Source organism: Equus quagga, chromosome 10, assembly GCF_021613505.1.
Source record: "Equus quagga isolate Etosha38 chromosome 10, UCLA_HA_Equagga_1.0, whole genome shotgun sequence".
NCBI classification, from domain to species: domain Eukaryota; kingdom Metazoa; phylum Chordata; class Mammalia; order Perissodactyla; family Equidae; genus Equus; species Equus quagga.
In genome coordinates this window covers 24,036,286-24,056,049 of record NC_060276.1, presented here as the reverse complement: position 1 = coordinate 24,056,049, position 19,764 = coordinate 24,036,286, and the positions used below count along the sequence as shown (strand labels likewise).

Sequence of the window (19,764 nt, the reverse complement as noted above, 5' to 3'; positions counted from 1 at the left end):
CTATCACAACATTATGTTTTTTATCAAATATTTTGAAAGTGTTCTTACATGTTTACTATTTTTCCATTTGAACATTAGAGCCACTAAGTCAGGGTTATTATAAGGTCAATTGACATTTTTACTGGAGGCATGTTAAAATTATAGATTAATTTAGGGAGAATTTTATGATACTGAGACTCATCATCCAATGACAGGGTATGGCTTTCTGTTTATTTCTGTTTTCTTCTATGTTCCTCAATAGCATTGTAGTCTGTGTGTATGCGTGTGTGTGTGTGTGCAGGTGTGTGTGTCTTGCTCTTTTTACTGGTTTATTCCTAGGCATTTTGATTGTCATTGTTGCTACGGGAAAAGTAATAAATTATTCAACTATGTTTTCTGATTGGTTGTGGTTTGTACGGAGGAAAACTATTAATTTGTGTGCTAATGTTGTACCAAATTAATTTACTAAATTCTTGTCGTTTGTATTAATTTATTGTTAGGTTTTCTTAGATTTTTTTAGATACACAATTATATAACCTGCAAATAACGTTACCTCATTGTTTCTAATTTTATTCCTCTTATTTCTTTCTCTTTTCTAAAGGCGACAGTTGCCACCTTCACAATAAGCTTAAAGTAGTTGGTGAACGTGGACGTACTTGTTGGGTTCTTGACTCTAATAGAAATCCTTCTAGTGCATCCTCACTTAGAATAAAACTGGATTTTGTGATTTTACATACTCTCATGCTAAGGAACTAGGTATATTTTTAATTAAGATTCTCTATCAAAAATTGATGAGTGGCAGTATAGTGGATAAATGCAAGGATATGGAGTCAGACTGCCTAGGTCTAGAATCCTGGCTTTGCCGCTTACTAGCTAAATGACTTTACTTATCCTCATTGAGCCTCAGTTTCTATATTTGTAAATAGGGATATTATTAGTACCTAAGACATAGACTGGTTATGAGAATTAAACTCATTAATATCTGTAAATTATTTAAAATAGTGTCTGGCAGAGAGTAAACACTGTGTGTTTGTTAAATACAACATTGGGTTTTATCAAACGCCTTTTTAGCATCTCTGCAATTTTTCATATGGTTTATCTATATTTATCTATTCATACAGTAAATTAGAGTAACAGAACTCCTAATATTGAACCATCTTTGCATTCCTAATACAAATTGCACTTAGTTGTTGCGTATTATTCTTTTATTGCTAGACCGCTTTTGTCAGTATTTAGTTAAGAATTTTGCATTAGTATTCACAAGTACAATTGGTTTATAGATTTATTCTGTGATTTCACTTTCTGCTTTAGATCTCAATGCTTTTCTTGCTTCCAAATGATTAAAAAGTATTTGGAAGCTTTCACTTTTGTTATGCTCTGAAAGCATTTAAGTAGCATTGAGATGATGTATTCCTTAAAGTTTTGGCAGATTTTACCTATGAAACTGTCTAATACTTTTCTTGTTTGGATACTTCTTTGGCAATTTTATTTCTATTATATAAATTAGAGAATTTAGATTTTCTCTATCTTTTGAGACCAGTTTTGGTCAATTATATTTTTATTATAAGATTATTCTGTCCAGGTTTTAAAGTGTATCTTAAAAGAGATGCACAAAGTAGTCTCTTGTGAGTCATTCGATTTCCTCTTTATCTGTAGTCATTTTGACATGCTTATTTCTTATCTTCTCTCCTTTTCTTGATTGTGTTATATATATTATTGCCTTCCCCCTAGAATTGGCTCTTGGATTTATCTATTAACTCTAGATTTTTTATGATACACATTTCAAAAATCAGTTCAATTAAAAATGAGGAAATGTCATTATGAAAAAGAGATGATAAAAGGTTCAATTCCTGAATCAATAAATAATATGTAATGCTTAGCACAGTTATGTTTTTTTACATTTCATTGAAAAAATTGCAAAAAGTATTTTAAAGTAAATCATCTAGGACTAGTGAGGGAATACTGAAATGGCTACTCTCATGCTATGCTAATGAGAGAGTATGAATTCAGAAATAATTTGATAATATATATCTTGAGCCCTAATGTAAAAATTATTGAATTTGGTAATTTCATTTGTAGAAATCTACTGTAAGGAAGAAATAAGAAATGAACCAAAGCTTTGACCACAAAGAAGTCTAATGTAGCATTTTTATAGTAGCAAAATACTGCAAATGTTAATATCCAAAAATAGGGCATAGTTAATTAAGTTATAGTACATCTACTTAACTAATATATTTAAAATACTGTTTAATAAAGACATGGTACCATGGAACATGCTTATGTTTTAATTCAAGTAAAATATCACGTTGCATGGATCCTTAAAAAGTAACACAATGAATTCACTAGAAAATGCGACTAATATTTTATTTGGGCCTGGGACCTTGAGGTTTTCTTTCTCTTACTTTTCAGTAATTTCCCAATTTTCTTTATCAATCTTTTTGCTAAAAAGTATTACTTTCAAAAAAGCTCACTAAAGAACAGTCAACTTGCTTCTGAAATAGCCATCGTGATTTCCCTTTTCTCTAAAGTTATTATTCCAAAAAATAAACTAGGACATACATTAATAAAACCCTCACCTGCATGCATATAAATTGTGGCTAGATTGCATTCCACTTCACATACACACACACAAAATTAACTCTGACCAGTAATCTCACAGATATCTATCAATAGTTAAAAGATGGACAGTGAAAGAAACATGAATGACTTAACATAAACCCACGCCCAAACCCAGAAAAGAACTATCAAAGTCACATGTCCTAACTATGGCAACTGGAGCATCATTTTCTAATTCAGAAGACAGTATTATTTTATTTCTTGTGAATATAGGCTCATTCATAGTTTTTCTTACATTTTCTAAACTCCTTTTAAAGAAGTCTATTGATAAGCTACCTCTATAAGCACATTAACTCTTTTTGGCTACATTCACACTACTTAACGTACTAAAGAAATAAGTGACTAAACAATACATTCAGATCAATTATGAAGATTAACCTAAATAATTCTAATATTTTTTGTTGCCTACATTATTTATACTGTAACTTCTACATTCAAGCTTGTTTTCACATAAACATATCTATGATGCAGAATACCATACATTTATTATTATTATTATTATTTAAAGATTTTATTTTTCCTTTTTCTTCCCAAAGCCTGCCGGTACATAGTCGTATATTTTTAGTTGTGAATCCTTCGAGTTGTGGCATGTGGGATGATGCATCAGCATGGCCTGATGAGCGGTGCCATGTCTGCGCCCAGAATCCGAACCAGTGAAACCCTGGGCCACCGAAGAGGAACGTGCGAACTTGACCACTCGGCCACAAGGCTGGCCCCTAGATTTATTATTTTTTTGTATATACTTATATTCTATTTTAAAATTAACATAAATTTTCAGTTTACTTTTATAATTGGGGGCCATATAATATTTTTAACAATTATATCTATATCTATATCTAGCTATCTACCTATCTTCTATCTTTCTATCATTTCCATATACTTCCATAAGCCATAAAATATAGATGGTTAAATTTGACCACTTAAAATTATACAGCTCTATATCTACACACACAGAGACACATCTTATGAACTTATTTCAAAAGGCAAATGACAAACTAGGATAAATGCATAATATGTGACCAAGGCTTTTTTTACCATTAACATATGAAGTGTTCTTGAAAATTAATAAGAAATATGAAAATTCAAGTAGAAAAATGGGTGAAGGATGTCAACAGGCAATTCAGAGAAAAAGAAATGCAAGTGGTCATTAACATATAAAAAGATGTCCAAGCTCAGTCGTGAATAAATTGTGAAATAATAGCACAAAAAGTACCATATTTCATCTAGTAGACTGGGTATTAGAAACCTTTTTCATCATTGCCAGTGTTGATAAGGATATGAGAAAACAGGTGCATTAGTAGGAAGCTAAATAGATTGTTTAACAGGGAAACTTCATAATATGTCTAAAAATGTTAAATGTACATACCCTTGGCCCATCATTTCTACTCTAACAGGTGTGCAAAAAGATGTGTACAAAGATGTTAAATGCAGTACTGTTTTAAATATCAAAGCACTGGAAACCTAGATGTCCACCAATGGGGGACTGACTAAATAAAAAATGATACATACGGAAAAAGAACACTAGACAGCCATCGAAAGGAATGAGGCAGATCTATACTGCAAATATGGGAAAATATCCAACATATAATATTAACTCTAAAAATGTTATTGGACTTTCTACAGTATGTTATCCCATTTGTACACGTACAGAACATTTGGAAAAAGATACATAACACAGTGTTAATGCTGGCTGTCTCTCAAGAGTGGCACCTGAAATGCAAGAGGGAGAAGGATTTTTCACTTTAAATCTGTTTTTATTGTTTTAATTTTTAAACCATCAGCTGATCTTACGTCAATACTAAAAAAAAAATACTAGTTAAAATTAGCTACAAAAAATATGAACTTGTTATATCTAACTTTATAATGGCTTGAATTTCAATATCATCAAAATTGTTTTCAATTTTAAGAGTATCACAGTCACCACAGAAGTGCCTCACCCACATATAAAGTAATCCCAATGACTTACCCACTTCCTCTGATCGTGTAACGTCTCCAAAGGAGCCATTACAAAGTCAACTGCACTGTCTTATACATGCCTAATGGGTCCAACAGAGCCATTAGGATGTCAGTTATATGGCAGAGCTCCTGCCAAAGCTATTACCAAGTCATTGCATTGTTTCACACACTTCCTTCGACATTCAAATGGTTCCCAGGGAACTGTTATCACTGCTATGGAAGTGTCCTATATAACTTATACTACCAGGGGAAAACAAAAAAGCAAAGGAAAGAAATGTAAAAAAAACAAACAAATTCCCTCCATTAAATACACACGAATGGTCCCCATGGTCAAATATCAGAAGGAATAACTCCTCATTTGGGTATAACTACCACATGTCATTCAAGAAACCCAGGTGTCAGGCTAGCCATGTTTTTACAATTCCTGCTGTTTCAATGAAGCAATTTAGGGCCTGAGAATGACATATGCATGGCTATGATGGTTTGGTGTTTATTGGTAGCACATGGTATATTACCAAGTTTCTGTGGTACGCAGTACAGAAGCAATGGGGAGCAGCACTAATGGATTTTTGACTATTATGGGATTGTATCAGATAATCCCTTACCTATAAAGTTCCTGAGCAGAACACAGGCAGCTCAGCTGCCCAACAATCATGGAAATCAACAGTGCTTCTGAGTAGTTGAAACCCCAGTTCTACCTTAAGAGGCTACTACGATGACAAGAGGAAATACAATAGTACAAGTGAACCCTTAGCCAGGTCTGAAGTGTTTCATGGAATTTCCTCTCACAGTCTTCTATACTTAGCAGAATAATATTGTTGGCTACTGAAATGATGTATTATTTAACGTAAGACAAGTGCAAGGAATTTTACCCAGTTGAAAACAAGGAGGAAGTAGGCCGGACTCTGCTAGGCTAGAGAGTTTCCTGGGACACCAGATGTTTCAGAAGCCACATTGCATGTCTGGCCAACCCTTGATAAGGAGATATTTCACCCTGTAGCACCTACCCCACAATACATGCAGAATAAATTCTTGCTTAGTGATAAATACCCACAACTAACATTTATTGAATATTTAATATATAACAAGCACACTGTGAAGTGTTATATATCCATTTTCTCTCTTTTTTTTTAAAGATTTTAATTTTTCCTTTTTCTCCCCAAAGCCCCCAGTACATAGTTGTGTATTCTTCGTTGTGGGTTCTTCTAGTTGTGGCATGTGGGACGCTGCCTCAGCGTGGTCTGATGAGCAGTGCCATGTCCGTGCCCAGGATTCGAACTAACGAAACACTGGGCCGCCTGCAGCGGAGCGCGTGAACTTAACCACTCGGCCACGGGGCCAGCCCCCCATTTTCTCTTTTAACCCTCCCACACACACAAAACTGAAATAGGTAATGTCTCCATTTGACAGATGAGGAAACCGAAGCTTGGAGAGCTTTAGTTACCTGTCCAAGGACACACAGCAGGCCCGTGGCAGAACCAGGGCACAAACCTAGGTTTCTCTTATACCACATTCCATGCTCTTAACCACTCATTGTACAGAGAATATGGTTTATTAGATTGCATTAATATAACCATTTTTACATTAATAAATAGTTTCACATGCTTTGTGGTCTCATAGCAAACTGCACATATCTTTATCATAGTACCAACTAAATTGTATTAAAATTAGTTCTGTATTCTGTCTAGTAGACCTCTTTAGGTTATTTGCCCACTTGACTCTGACTGCTCTGCATTGAGAACTGTTCCAAGGATCCAATGGGTGGGCTCCCAGAAAGCAACATTTGTATTACCGACATTATTCCCTGGTTGTAGCTTATGGGACCGGTGGTAGACGTCTGATTCAAGCTGGGAAAATTATTCTGTCCCCTTGGAATTCAGAAATGGCATGGAAAAATATCCAGTTAATCTCAACTTCTTTCCTGAACAGAAGAAATATAAACTGGGGAGCTGTATGAAATTTTATGCCTTCCTTGTGGATGGAGATTTAGAGAAAGTCAATCTGCAGAGACAGGACTGAAAGAAATGGATTCAGAAGCAAGAGGCAAAGTCGGGACAATTTTTCTGATCTAGTACCATCTTGCGGTCTAGCAATACTCTTGCCCTGGTCCCATGAAGCATTCTCATGCCCTTTCAATAAATTTTTTGTTTTTTTAAATCTAGCTCAAGTTGGTTTCTGTTTCCTGCAATAACAATAATAAATAACAATAAACAGTCCTTACTAATAGGGTGTCAATCTCTTTCACTAGACCGTAAATTCCTTGAGGCTGGGTCGTTGTGTACTGGTCATCTTTTATATATATCCTCACTCTCTGATAAAGAGACTGGAAAAGAGTAGGTGTTCAATAAATATTGTTTGCACAGAAATATCATTATCAACAAAAATATAGCTATAATTTCTTCACAATTTATACTTTATTAGTTAAAGATTACAAATGGTTTTTCTCTACCTATTTCTCTCCATTTAGCTTCTTAATAAGCAATTTCATTTTTACTTTTTATAATCCAACTGTTTCATTTAGACCATATGTGAAAAATACATTCTTGGAAATTGATTATTCAAATTTAGCTGCTGATATAGCTTTTCCTCCAGCCTAATGTATAGTCAAGTGTCATTATTGAGAAATACCCTAATCACTGAGGTTGATGCTCAAGTAGGACTGCCAAATCCTTCTAAGGAACGCCCATTGGATCACCTGTCAGAGGCAGAGGTGTGTGTTAGATGACCAGAGGTTTGACCCACTGTAGCAATTCTATCCTTGTAAGATCAGAGAAGATCTACAAAAAAATATCTCTCAGTTTTAATTTTTCCCCTCAGAACAATGCACATATCTTTGGTGCCTACTGTGTTCCATATCCAGTGGCTAAGTATCAAGGCTAAAACAGCAAATAAACCAGGCCCTGGCTTCAAACAGCCTCCCGTCTAGTACTTACTAAAAACCATTGTGAGGATAGAAAACACACAAGTATTAGCCTATGATGAACAGTAATGTTTGGGAGTAAGGTGAAATGGGAGTGGAGAAAGGGTAAAACGAGTAAAGCGTTATGATTGTATCAGTGTCCTGCTCACAGGCCTCAGGATGAAGCTAACTTCAGTAAATTTGCATGTTTCCTAATAGACCATTAAGCATCAATAGACAACAAAGGGTTTACTTAGGATAAATTTGAGGGAACGGAAACAAAGTGCATTAGTGTTCTGATTGCCCTGTGAAAGCCAAGAAATCCAGATTCCCTTCTGTTACTTGATGCTCTCCCTTCCCTGTACTACAGGCCTCTCAGTCCAAGTGTTTCAGTACTGAAATTGAGGGTTATTTATTTTAATTCTTCATGGGTTATAGCATGCCAGAGATTTAAATTCAATTAGGGGTAATCAAATAGAGTTTATGAAAGTGAGAAAAAATAAGTATTTTGAAAAGCTTGACCAATTAATGAAATTAAAGAAATAAGTTCTTATAGACATGATTCTGGAAATGTAAGTAAAAAATGCAAGTCATAATCTCCTAGGATGCGTAGAATTGAAAGAGTCTTTGAAATCCCTTCTCAGAATCTTTTTCAACTAAACAATTCACCCAAATTAACAGTTTCCCCATCTTCACTTTTCTCCCACATTTACAAGAATGAAGTTTATACCATCCTAAGCTGGTCCATGACATTATGCCCATTGCCTCATCAATAATCTAAAAATCAGAATGTATAGGATGGCAAAAACAAAATAAAATGTCATTCACACTGAGGCACAGAGATGGGGGGGCATGGAGTCAGAGGTAATTTCTGAAATACATAAACCCTAAAACTTTTAAGCTGCTTCCCTCTTTCAAATATAGTAAATATAAACTCAAATTGGTAAAATAGATGCCCTGCTAGGCTTGCTTTCATACATGGGTGAGGTCATTGGGAAATAAACAGCAACATTTGCACATAAACTTCAGGTTCAATTCATTGAGAATAACTTATTTCTTCAGATTAACATGCTTTTAGAAAAACCATTTACAGTCTCATCTCAACTCAAACCTCCTTTGGGAGAATTTATGGAAATGATGAAGGCAGGTCAGGCCTGATTATCACTTAAAATTTATGGAATCCAAATTAGTAAAATACTGCTATAGATCATAAATAAGATTCTAAATTGTATACTCCTTATTTAAAATTAGTAATAGAAGTCAGAGTAAGACTTACAGAACTCTGAGCAGAGAAGAGTTGTTCGAGTTCATGTCTTATATTCATATATAATCTAAGGAAGGGAAAAAATGACTATTTGGAAAACAATCTGTTGTATTTAGTTAACTGGTTTCTCAATTGCTGTTTTACCTCTTCCTGCTATGTAAGATGCAGATAACAATAGAATCTATTTCACAGAGCGGTCATGAGGATGAAATGAGATCAAGACATCAAAAGTGTGTTTGGAAGTTGTGAAGTGCAGATCAATAATAATAGTGAATGTTAATATTTTACTTGTATGTTACAAGTACTATTCGAAACCCTTATGTTCATTAATTCATTCAATCATCACGAAATCCTACCCACAAAATCCAGTACATATTAACATTATCCTTATTTTATAGACGGTGAAATTCAGGCACAGAAACTTCATGTAACTTTCCCAAGGTCACACAGCTGTGATTTAAACCTAGGCTATCTGGCTCTGCAGTACAAATGTTTAATTACTGTGCGCTACTGCCTCTCAAAAGATGAAGTCATTCTTGGAGGTGCACATTGGGCCAACAGAGGCTTGCAGTTAAGGACTAGTTTTTGGCAGACTGGATTGTAGGTTTTCCTTGGCAGCCCAGCCCAATTTTGTAGTATTTTATCCAGTTCCTAAAATAAACCATAAGCAAAGTAAACCTACACAGAAAAGAAAAGATGCATGTCCTTCACCCCTGAGTCTTCCAACTCTGTCTCAGTCAATAGTGTTACATGGTCAAGCTAGATGGTTGATTAGACTGAAGGTCAAATGAAACTGAACAGCCCCAAATATTCCTGAAAGTCCCTAACACATCCAAGGTGTAGGGCACATTAACACAGTACAGTGGCTCAGCAAGGTAAAAAGTTCTCATGGTGGGGGTGGGGGAGGATAATGTGCATTTTATTATTATTATTTTTGCTGAGGAAGATTAGCCCTGAGCTAACATCTGTTCCAGTCTTTCTCCACTTTATATGTGGGTTCCCACCACAGCATGTCTGACGAGTGGAGTAGGTCCCTGCCCAGGATCTGAACCCGCAAACCCAGGCTGCCGAAGCGGAGTGCACTGAACCTAACCACTACACCAGGGGCCTGGCCCTGATAATGTGCATTTTGATAAAGCTGATTTTAATATATCTTTCCCCTGATATCTTTCCTCCAGCACGCTTCCAATTTCGAGTCATTGCCCTGTGGTCAGATGTGAGGATCCTCCCCCAAAAGTGTTTGATTTTCACCAAAATCATTTATAAATATTGCTTTCAGTATCCGTCTTCAAAAGGACAAAGTCCAATAAGCACAATGAAGGCAAAAATAGAAGGAAAACAATGTCCCCTCACTGAGAAAAGACAGTATAAACACAGGTTTACAGAAAAGAATGAACATTTTCATTTGAAAGTGTTATTTATAATGGATGACACAGATGTAGTGTGATTCTAAAGCCAAGCCAGAGCATCTGAAGGAAAAGACCAAGGCCATTTGCTGAGGCACTGTAAAGTTATGACAGTATCTGAACTATACTAAATTAATGGCTAGAGCCATGCAAAAAATCGTAGATAACATAGGAAATCATGAGGCCAAACCCCACTCAACCTGGTTAGCCCCCACGCTAAACCAGCGTTTCCCTATCCCACTTTAAATCTTGTCTTGTCATTCTCCCCAGCTCCTCGCTCACCTCCTCTTCACTATCAACACACACGCATGAAGTTTTCCAGAGGAAAGAAACCAATAAGCTGCCAATGAACTAATCTTTGACAAGTTAATTAACCAGGCCTGTGTGGTGTTTTTCAGAGAGGCAGGGTTCCACTTTGCGGGGTGGGTGTCAAAGATGGGGTGAGGTAAAAATAATGTGTTCAAATATTTGAAAATACTTGCCTTGAGTAGACCCAGCTTGAGCCTCCATGTCACAACAAACAGGAGAGAATTTAAAACCTGTAATATCAAACATATCACTAATTAATCTCTGTCCAAGTCATCTTGGACTCCTCAATCTTCAACCCTTACACTTCATTCAGTAGCATTTTTTTAATAACAAAGTCAATGAAATATGATTCACATACCATAATGTTCACCCACTTAAAGTGTACAATTCAGTGTTTTTTAGCATTTTCACAGAGTTGTGCAACCATCACCACTGTCTAATTCCAGGATAGTTTCATTATCCCAAATAAAACCTCATACCTAGGGTCTTGCAGGAATAGAATGGTGGAGCTTCATGAGGAAACTTCTTTCTTTTATTTTAATGTTTCAACCCAGTGAACTGGCTATAACTTCCTTTGTCAGGAGTGAAGTAGAGAGAATAAGTCCTGGTAATACAGGAGATCATCTACCACCCAATTTCCATATATTTGGTCCTTATTTTCCCTGTTTGACAGTTGAAGCCCAGAAAACTGTAGGGATCAGTCCAAGTTCTCCTGACTTCCATCCTACTGCTCTTTCACTGACATGCATATGCATACATAGGTCAAATATGTTCCCTTCTCATTTCCATAATTCGCCTCCTACACTCTTGGCCAAAGTCAGCAATACGTACATACATACGTAAAAATAAACTAAAATGATCAAGACCCCAAGGACACTTGGTGATATTAGAAAGTGTCATGGCCTATAATTTAGGAAATTATATCCTAACCAGTGGGCAAACAGTCATTCCTGCTTGTATCCTTGTAACCGGTGTCCTCTATGGGCTAAAGGAGGCACAGGAGGACAGACTAGAAAAAGTTGCAGCTACAGGGCTGTTGGCTACCTTTTGGCCACCTGAGAAAATACTGATTAGCCACTGCTAACAGACCAGGCCTTTGTGGTTGTGGCGATGGGGCCTATGAAATTTAGACAAACAGAATGATGGAGAGACTAGATTAATGTGTTTAATAAGCATTAACGTGCTTTTTATGAAAGGATTTTGCTCTTTGGTAGGGACAAAAGAACAGAAATAAAATAAAGCAACCCCTCCCCAACAAATCAAAAAGACAAAACTTTTCCTTTTTCAAAAAATTTAAAGAAAATAACACATAATTACAATTTAATGATACTCCTGTTATTGTTTATCGTCTGGCAAATGGCTAATGTGAATTTATCTTCTGGTGTTTTTAATCATTTCAGTCTAACTTGGTTAATTTGAATCTGTCTGTACACTGGACAGGTTAGTCTGACTCAAAAAAGAAACCTCATACAGAATACACATGCTATACAGTTATTCATCTCATTGTTCATATATTGATATAAAGCCACAACACTTGAAATGAGTGCTTTCTATAACAAATCTTACTAGTATTGCACTGGAAAACAAAGATGAAATAAAAAGTGAGTAATAAATAAGATATGTACAATATTGCTTACTACACGAGATTATTTCCCTGGAGGGATCACCAGAAATAAAGTATTTTATCTACCATTGTAAATAAATATGTCTATTTGCCAGATATGTAGGTTCATGTCTTCTCCATGGGACCCTGCTAACTTGCATTTCCATCCTGCATATTAAATGGAAGTAGGCAGACATAGGGATGGAAAACAATTCAAAGACTAAAACTGTATTCTCTCTGGGGTTTACTTAAACAGTATAGATAGTTCCATTACCATTCTCCCCATCAGACTTCCTTTCATGGTCAGTGTCAGTCAAGGACAATGCGGAGTTGGCCCTGCTGGACAAACAGGAACTGTGCTCTGATTTCATCCCCCTTATCCACATTCTCAGTGCATGGTCAGGTGAGGCAGCGCCTTCGGTCTCCGTGTCCACATCAGATCCCATTTCTAGCTGGTAGCCATGCCGAGAAACATTGTGCATATCTGTCTGGTAGCCAGAGCACAGAGTGTGAGGGGTTTCACAGAATTCCATCTCTGAGAAGAAACAAAGTTCAGAGAAGAAGTTTAGAAACATGAATAAATACCCAATAAGATTCTACTTTTAGTCCTTATGTCTTCCTCCCCCATTGCTAGTAATTATGTGTTTTTGCAAAGTTAGAATTCTGGCCTTTTTATTTATGGTAGCAAGGATTCTGTGCTTATTTTGCACTTCTGTAGCTTAAAATTATGCTCCTGTTGATTCTTACAAGGTTCTGGAAAAAGCATGCCCAAAATAGCTTTATAGCTACAATTTAAGGTTGCACAAAATGTAATGAAATACGTGAGTGCAGAGGAGTATAAAGTGTAGAGAGCTGTCCTTTAAAAGAGAGTTCTCTTCTAGGAAGAATGTATGATCTGTAGAGTGCACCTACGCTTAAAATATTAAAATTATTGGCTTTTCTAAGTATTTTATACACATTAGAGCTAAGAATAAATAATTCAATGTAAAACCAGTGAGGAAAAAACATTAAGTTTAAATATACTTTTCTGAAGTATTTTTCCTAAAACAAGTTAGTCTAAACATTAAAGTTATGAGTACTTAATATCATTATTTCCCTTGTCTCCAAAGGAGTTTGAGGCTTAATTTATGCTAATTATTTTGTTTCATTCATTCTTTCTACAAATACATTAAAAATATTTAGTTGTATATTGCACCTCAGCAGTGTTTCATAGTTTGGATTTTCCCCTCTTTTCCCCCAAGTCTTAGAATCAAAATATTTGGGGTCTTACAGATGATTTAACAAATCCCCGTTTTACAATTGAGAAAAATAAAGTCCAGAGGGTAGATGTCAGTTGTCCATAGCCTACATCACATAGCAAAGGAACTCTTTTTCCTAAAACACACATCTGGACGTGGTTTCTGCTAGACAGGAATGAAGCCCCATCAACTTACTGCATGAATATCAGGCATTCAGTCTTTCAGTCAATTTTGCATTCAATTATGGCAAGGTGTCAAAAAGGGGAAAAGATGCTTTAACAGTCCCTAATAAGTTAATGAAAAATGACCACATGCCAAGACGTATCATCTGAAATGTCCATGTAATACTCAGATAAGGTAATCCAGGGATGTTGTACACTGCATTGGATTTTCTCAAACTGACATCAGAGAAAGGGTATGTCATTTGGCCAGGAAGAAGCTTAACTGAGTGCATCTAATCCTTAGCACATATCAATAAAATGCAAACCCTAAAATGAATTTAATTCTTTGAATACAGAAAGTGCTGGAATTTAGATAGATATATACTAGAAAGATGAGTGCAGAATATAAATATATTTTTAAAATAGCTATTTTTCTGACATATAACTGCCAAACGTGATTTAACAAATCAAATCTTAATGCTTATTTAATAGCCATTAGGTGCCCAGCACTGTGCTCTGTGAAACAGATATCGCATGCAAATAAAGCTACTATAATGTATTAGGAAAACTCAGTTATAAATTAATTCTTTCAGGCTTATATGTCACTGCTGAGAATGTTACTTACGACTTCTGAGATGAATGTCTTTAAGAGCAATCTTATTTTTCTATAAAAATTTGTCTAAATTCCAAGGAGTAATGTATGAAAAATAGGCATGGTTTCCATTGTCAAACATAAAACCTTATGAAACTGTGCTTCTACCTGACATAAGGCTAAAAGTAAAAATCCATTTTACCCAATGTAAATCTTAGTGATCTAAAATATTGTGATTGGTTAGTATTCATGTCTCTTAATTTCACAATGTTTCATTATCCAATCCTGCTGTGCAGTTGTTGCTACAGCAACCTGGTAATGAAACCTGCCAGCTTGAAGCTGTAGGAAAGGAATTTTATATAGGCCTGCATTCACAACTTCCTTCACTCCTCTAGACGAGTGGTTCCCAAACTTCATCATACTTCAGAATCACCTGGAAATCTTGTTAAAACACAGATTGCTGTGCTTGCCCCTCAGTTTCAGTTTCTGACTCAGACTCTGGAGTAGGCTGGAGAATCTGCATTTCTAAAAAGTTCCCAGGTAAGGCCTATGCTACTGGTCCAGGGGCCACACTTTGAAAACTACTTCCCTAGAGATTTCTCTAAAGTGACTGGTAGCCAGGAAAAGGGAGGAAGAAGTGAGAGAACAACCTATTGTGGCATTACCCAAGATTTTGCAGCAACCTGTTCTAATTCTACTTGGAGAAATAAGAAAGAAAATGTTGGAACTAAATTGCTGTGAAGTGCCTCCATTTATTTTCCATGAATTCAGGGCACTAATTAAGAAGTTTGCTTTCAAAACCACAGACTTGCATTTATTTTCACTCATACAACGGCATATGAGATGTGACTTTCAGAAGATTTTAAAATGAGCATCTGAGTCATAGTAAAGATATTCATTGGAAAAGGATGAGCAAATAAAAATACACAGCCAATTTGTCATTCAAAATAATAAAATACTAGATAAGGTTAAAAAAAACCTCACTGATAGATGTCAGCAGAATCTCTCTTTGTTAAAGAGATTTTTTTCTCATTCAAAAGGAAATTTGAACATGAATTTGTTTCCTTCTAAGGAAATATGGTGTAATCTGATAAAAAAAATTGCATAATATTTCTATGGGAACTATACTCTGATTTGAATACAAAGGCTAAACCACAAATTCTCCAGGTAAACACTGTCAGATAAAAGTCTACTTCCTTGTTGATATGTAATTAGAAAAAGTAACAATCGAGTAAGTTATTAGTCGCTCGCTTTTTTTAATGTTGAAGCAAAAGGAAAAAAAGAAAGAAAGAAAAGAAAAACTTTCACAGTAACTGATGTTCATTGAACTGACTCACTTCCCTTTTTTGAAATCGGTTTTATCACTGTAAATTATTTCCTTAAATACACAAAAGTCTTAGTGGTGTTCCAAATTCCCATAGGATGCATTTTCTACAAAGCACTTACAATGCACCTTAAGTGGTTGTTTTTAGCCTTGTACATATAACCTTGTTACCTAAAATACTACATATTCCCTAGAGAAGAGAAAGTTCAACTGGATTTATTATGGATCTATTCTCATCAAAAAGCTAGTCACGAGAGAAATGTAAGAACAATCTTAGGATACCCAAGATTTAAATGGATAGACTCTTACCATGAGAACCTACATTTCAAGAGTAAAAAGATATAGATATTGCCAAGTGAATGATGTATTTGGGACCTCACAAAAGTCTATTTAATTTTTACTGTAAGGAAAACCTATTTTGCAGCCTTGCAAGAGATGAAATCTGAGCATATTAATAAAGAGTTGAGATCCAATTTTTAAAACGGGCAAAAGATTTGAAGAGATACTTCACAAAGAAAGATATAGGAATGACAGAAAAGCAAATGAAAAGATGCTCAACATCATTAGTTTTCTGGAAAATGCAAATTAAAACCACAGAGATAGCACTACAGACCTAGCAGAATGGTTAAAAAACTCTGACCATGGCAAGTGTTGACAAGGATCTGGAGCAACTATTTACACTGCTGATGAGCAAGTAAAATGGTACAATCAATTTAGAAAATAGTTTGGCAGTTTCCTAGGAAGATAAAGCTATACTTAACAAGAAAGCAATGCACCGCTGGACATTTATCCCAAAGAAATGAAGACATCTGTCCATACAAAAATCTGTACAAGGTTGTTCTTAAGCTTTATTCATAAAAGCAACAAAGTAGAAAGAAGCCAAATGTCCATGAATAGCTGAAAAGATAAGCCACCCGTGGTATATCCACAAAATGGAATACTACTCAGTCCTAAAAAGGAATGAGCTATTGATATATAACGAGATGCATGGATCTCAAAATAATTATGCTGTGTGAAAGAAGACTGACAGTATGCCTACATACAGTATGCTTCCATTTAAATAAAATTCTAGAAAAGGCAAATCAATCTATACTGACAGAAAGTAGATCAGTGGTTGCCTGGGGAAGAGAGTGAGGGAGAGATGGAGAACAAAGGGGCACAAGGAAACTTTTGGGATGATCTAAATGTCTGTTACCTCGATTGGGGTAATAGTTTCACAAGTGTATACATGTCAAAGTGCATCATATTGTACACTTTAAATATGTTTAGTTTATTTTACTTCAATTATACCTCTATAATTTTTCTTTAGTGGATTATACACCATCAGATAGTAGGACAATGAGGAGACCGAAGAATCAGTCAGTTTTCATAGATGGAACCAGGGGACCCCAAGCTAGAAGGAGGCCTCACTCTTTTCCTCTTAGTGGAAAAAAGCACGTGTAACATGAACAAAAAGGTAGTCAAAATCTTGCTTATATCTAAGCCAAGAGGCATCAAGGCTAACAGATGCATGATTTCTCAGTGATCCTCCAGGGAGCACTTTTTTCCTGAGAACATAACAGTTTAAAGCCAATTTCAGAGGGGAGACTATGGATGAAACTGATCATTGATGAGCTTTCAGCAGTTAAGGGAACATTCTGTAGCTGGGGATCATGAGACTAAGTTGAGTGAATTTGGTGCAAAGGATTACTTTAGGCCTCTATTAATGCCAACAAATTAATAATTTTGTAAAAATGCTATCAAGTACTGAATAAAATGGACTACTGTATTTGCTCTCTGAATCTAGGGATTGATGTTTAGGTGTTCAGCCTGGAGAAGCCATTAATCAAAACTTGAAAGGGAAAGTAATAGTAATCTATATCAGCGTTTTTCTAGAAATGCCATTCCTGAGTATCTGATAAGCTCAAGACTTGACTTTTCTTAAAATTCTACCCACCTGTACTTTCTGTAAAAAGGAAGCTTTAAGGAATCACACTCAAAATAAATAATTGGAGGTCAAAAAGCATGATTAATCTTAGCCATGACCTGAATGATTTGGGATACAACTTCTCAAGAATGTAGTCCATTTCCAAAATAAGGAAAAGGGGAAGGGGATAAAATTATTAGCTTTAATTACTATGACTCACAGCAAGCCTTATGGATTATATGCAAAAGCAGTTGTCATTAATTACTCACATGGTTTCTGGATAAGTAACTTAACATCTTGGAGTCTCAGTTCTCTTATTTGTAAAATGTTCAAGTCCAGTTAGAAATAAGTCTCTAGGTAACTCCTCTGATCTAAAATTCTGAAATTATAACTTGAGACTCTTATGGCAAAATGTGGAATGGTTAATACTTTCAAATGGGAAAAGAATAAGTGGTTTCATGGATCAAGGTACTATTCATACATCTGTTGTGAAGGATAATCACACACATTAGGTAAATAAGATCTTGAGTCATGATTACAAGTCTTACTATATTAAAGTATTGATGTAGCCTAGGTATCCATTGTGAATTGCAAGATTATTGATACAGTATGTGAAATATATAACGTAAAAAATCAACTGAGTAAATAATTACTCATCAAACATAAAATTATCAGTTTATAAACATGGCTATTGCAAACAGTACTCTATGGCATATTAAACAAAAATTCACACAATTAAAAAACATTGCTGACCCACTAATAATTCATTACTGGCTCCAGGAGAAAAATATAATGGATTAATACAGTCTTAAGCAAAAAACTCAAAGAAAGAAAGAAATGAGCAACACCAGACAGGAGACAAATAATTTTCACTACTGGATACCATTTTGTATTTCTCGGTTTGGGGGCTTTGAAAAGAAAATACCAAATTGTCAAACAAATCAGTTCATGTAAGTTTACTCAAACACAGCTCCGCTGAACACCCACTCAATTTCAAGTCAAGAAAATAAAATAAAATAGACTTCTCTGATTTCTCTTAGTCTTAGAAAATTAGCCCAATTTAATTTCCTCTTCTCTTACTCCATGAAAAAGCTTTATCAAATGCACAGTACTGTACCAGGCACTGAGCAGAGTGAGTTAACAGGACGACGTCATGTCCTACGGCAAGTTCCACAGAGGGCTTTTTAAAGGTCCAAATGACGACAAAGTAATAAAGACACACCACCCAGACCTGATCTTTATTTTTCTGCTGAGGGCTCATCAGCCTTTTCTGGGGCACAAGAGTGAGAGATGGACTGCTCCCACATGCAAGTCTGGAGCCTGTGGTTATCAGAGGACTTGAAGAAAATAACCAAGCTTCCTATAGCCTAATCTCCCCTCACAGATCCAGACGCACCCATTATCCCGTGACTCAGGACCTATCAATTATGCCTTATTTAATTTTCAAGATTTCTCCATCTGTCAGGGTAGCAAAAAGCACAGCAAAAAATCTGAGCAGAGTTAAAAGCCTGATGTATAAACATTCATGCTTTGTGACCAATATTGGCTAACTGAAGCCATGCCAGAACATAGTTAAAAGACCATGTTAATGTCAAAAAGGATGCTCTCAGAAGTACAGTGAGTTGCAAATCTGTAAAAAAGGCTCCAACCAGAGCAAGACACAGAATTATAGCATAAAGTCAAAAGGAAGGGAGATGAGGTGGGAACCCTGTAGAAATCAAAAAGGACTCCAATCATATTTAGATAGAGATGAAAATATCTTTCAGCAATCTAAGAAGGAAGAAAACTTGACATGGGAATAATCAACTTCTATTTCCTTGCACTAATATTCACCTTAGTGCAGGGCCCCATTTTGATCATACTCATGTAAGATGGGAGAACTTGCTCTGAAGCTAACTCAGACAGCAGTTACCACTACAATGACAAAGGCGATGCCTGCTCTACAGCCTTCATAACAAGAGTCTGGTAAAAGAATCGGGGACTAGAAAAGATGGTGGGAGGTCCTGGACTTCAACAGAAATTTAGATCAATGAGAACCTGTGCAGGTTTCCTTTATTCCAACATTTCAAATGAGACAGAGACTTCCTGGCCTAAATGAGAAATTTTCAGGGCTACTGAAGACTGAAAATGTATGGTGCTCAATGGCCCTAAAAATTTCTCATTTCTTACCTGTGTTGGTCCAATTTTCTGGCTGTTCATAAGACTTTGGACCTTGAATCCTTATCGATCACCATGGTCTTCCAGGTATACTTCTGTATTTTCATTATGTTTGCTAAGCATGTGAAGCTGTTTATTTAGTGTGTGTGTGTGTGTATGTGGTATATTTTAAACTGCATTAATATGCAGTATAATTCCATCGAGAGAAGTCAGACCAATGAGCTAAAGAGTTAAATGACCACTAAAAACACCTGCAAGTGCTTCAAACACATAATCATAAAGGGAAACAATGTGACTTCTGTAAGATTCTACAGTAATCTGTAAGCATTTATTTTGTGATGAATGATTAAAGAT

At 35.7% G+C, this 19,764-nt stretch overlaps 1 protein-coding gene across 1 annotated transcript in view; it reads right to left on the bottom strand.

The window, feature by feature from the left end:
* The window catches only part of TENM1 (teneurin transmembrane protein 1), a 526,446-nt gene that overhangs the window by 448,611 nt on the left and 58,071 nt on the right, over nucleotides 1–19,764 (bottom strand). The window contains exons 2-3 of the mRNA XM_046672513.1: nucleotides 12,307–12,567; nucleotides 10,603–10,659 (exon numbers count right to left, since the gene is read on the bottom strand). Coding sequence (XP_046528469.1) covers nucleotides 10,603–10,659; nucleotides 12,307–12,567 — 318 coding nt within the window. The remainder of the gene's footprint in view (nucleotides 1–10,602; nucleotides 10,660–12,306; nucleotides 12,568–19,764) is intronic.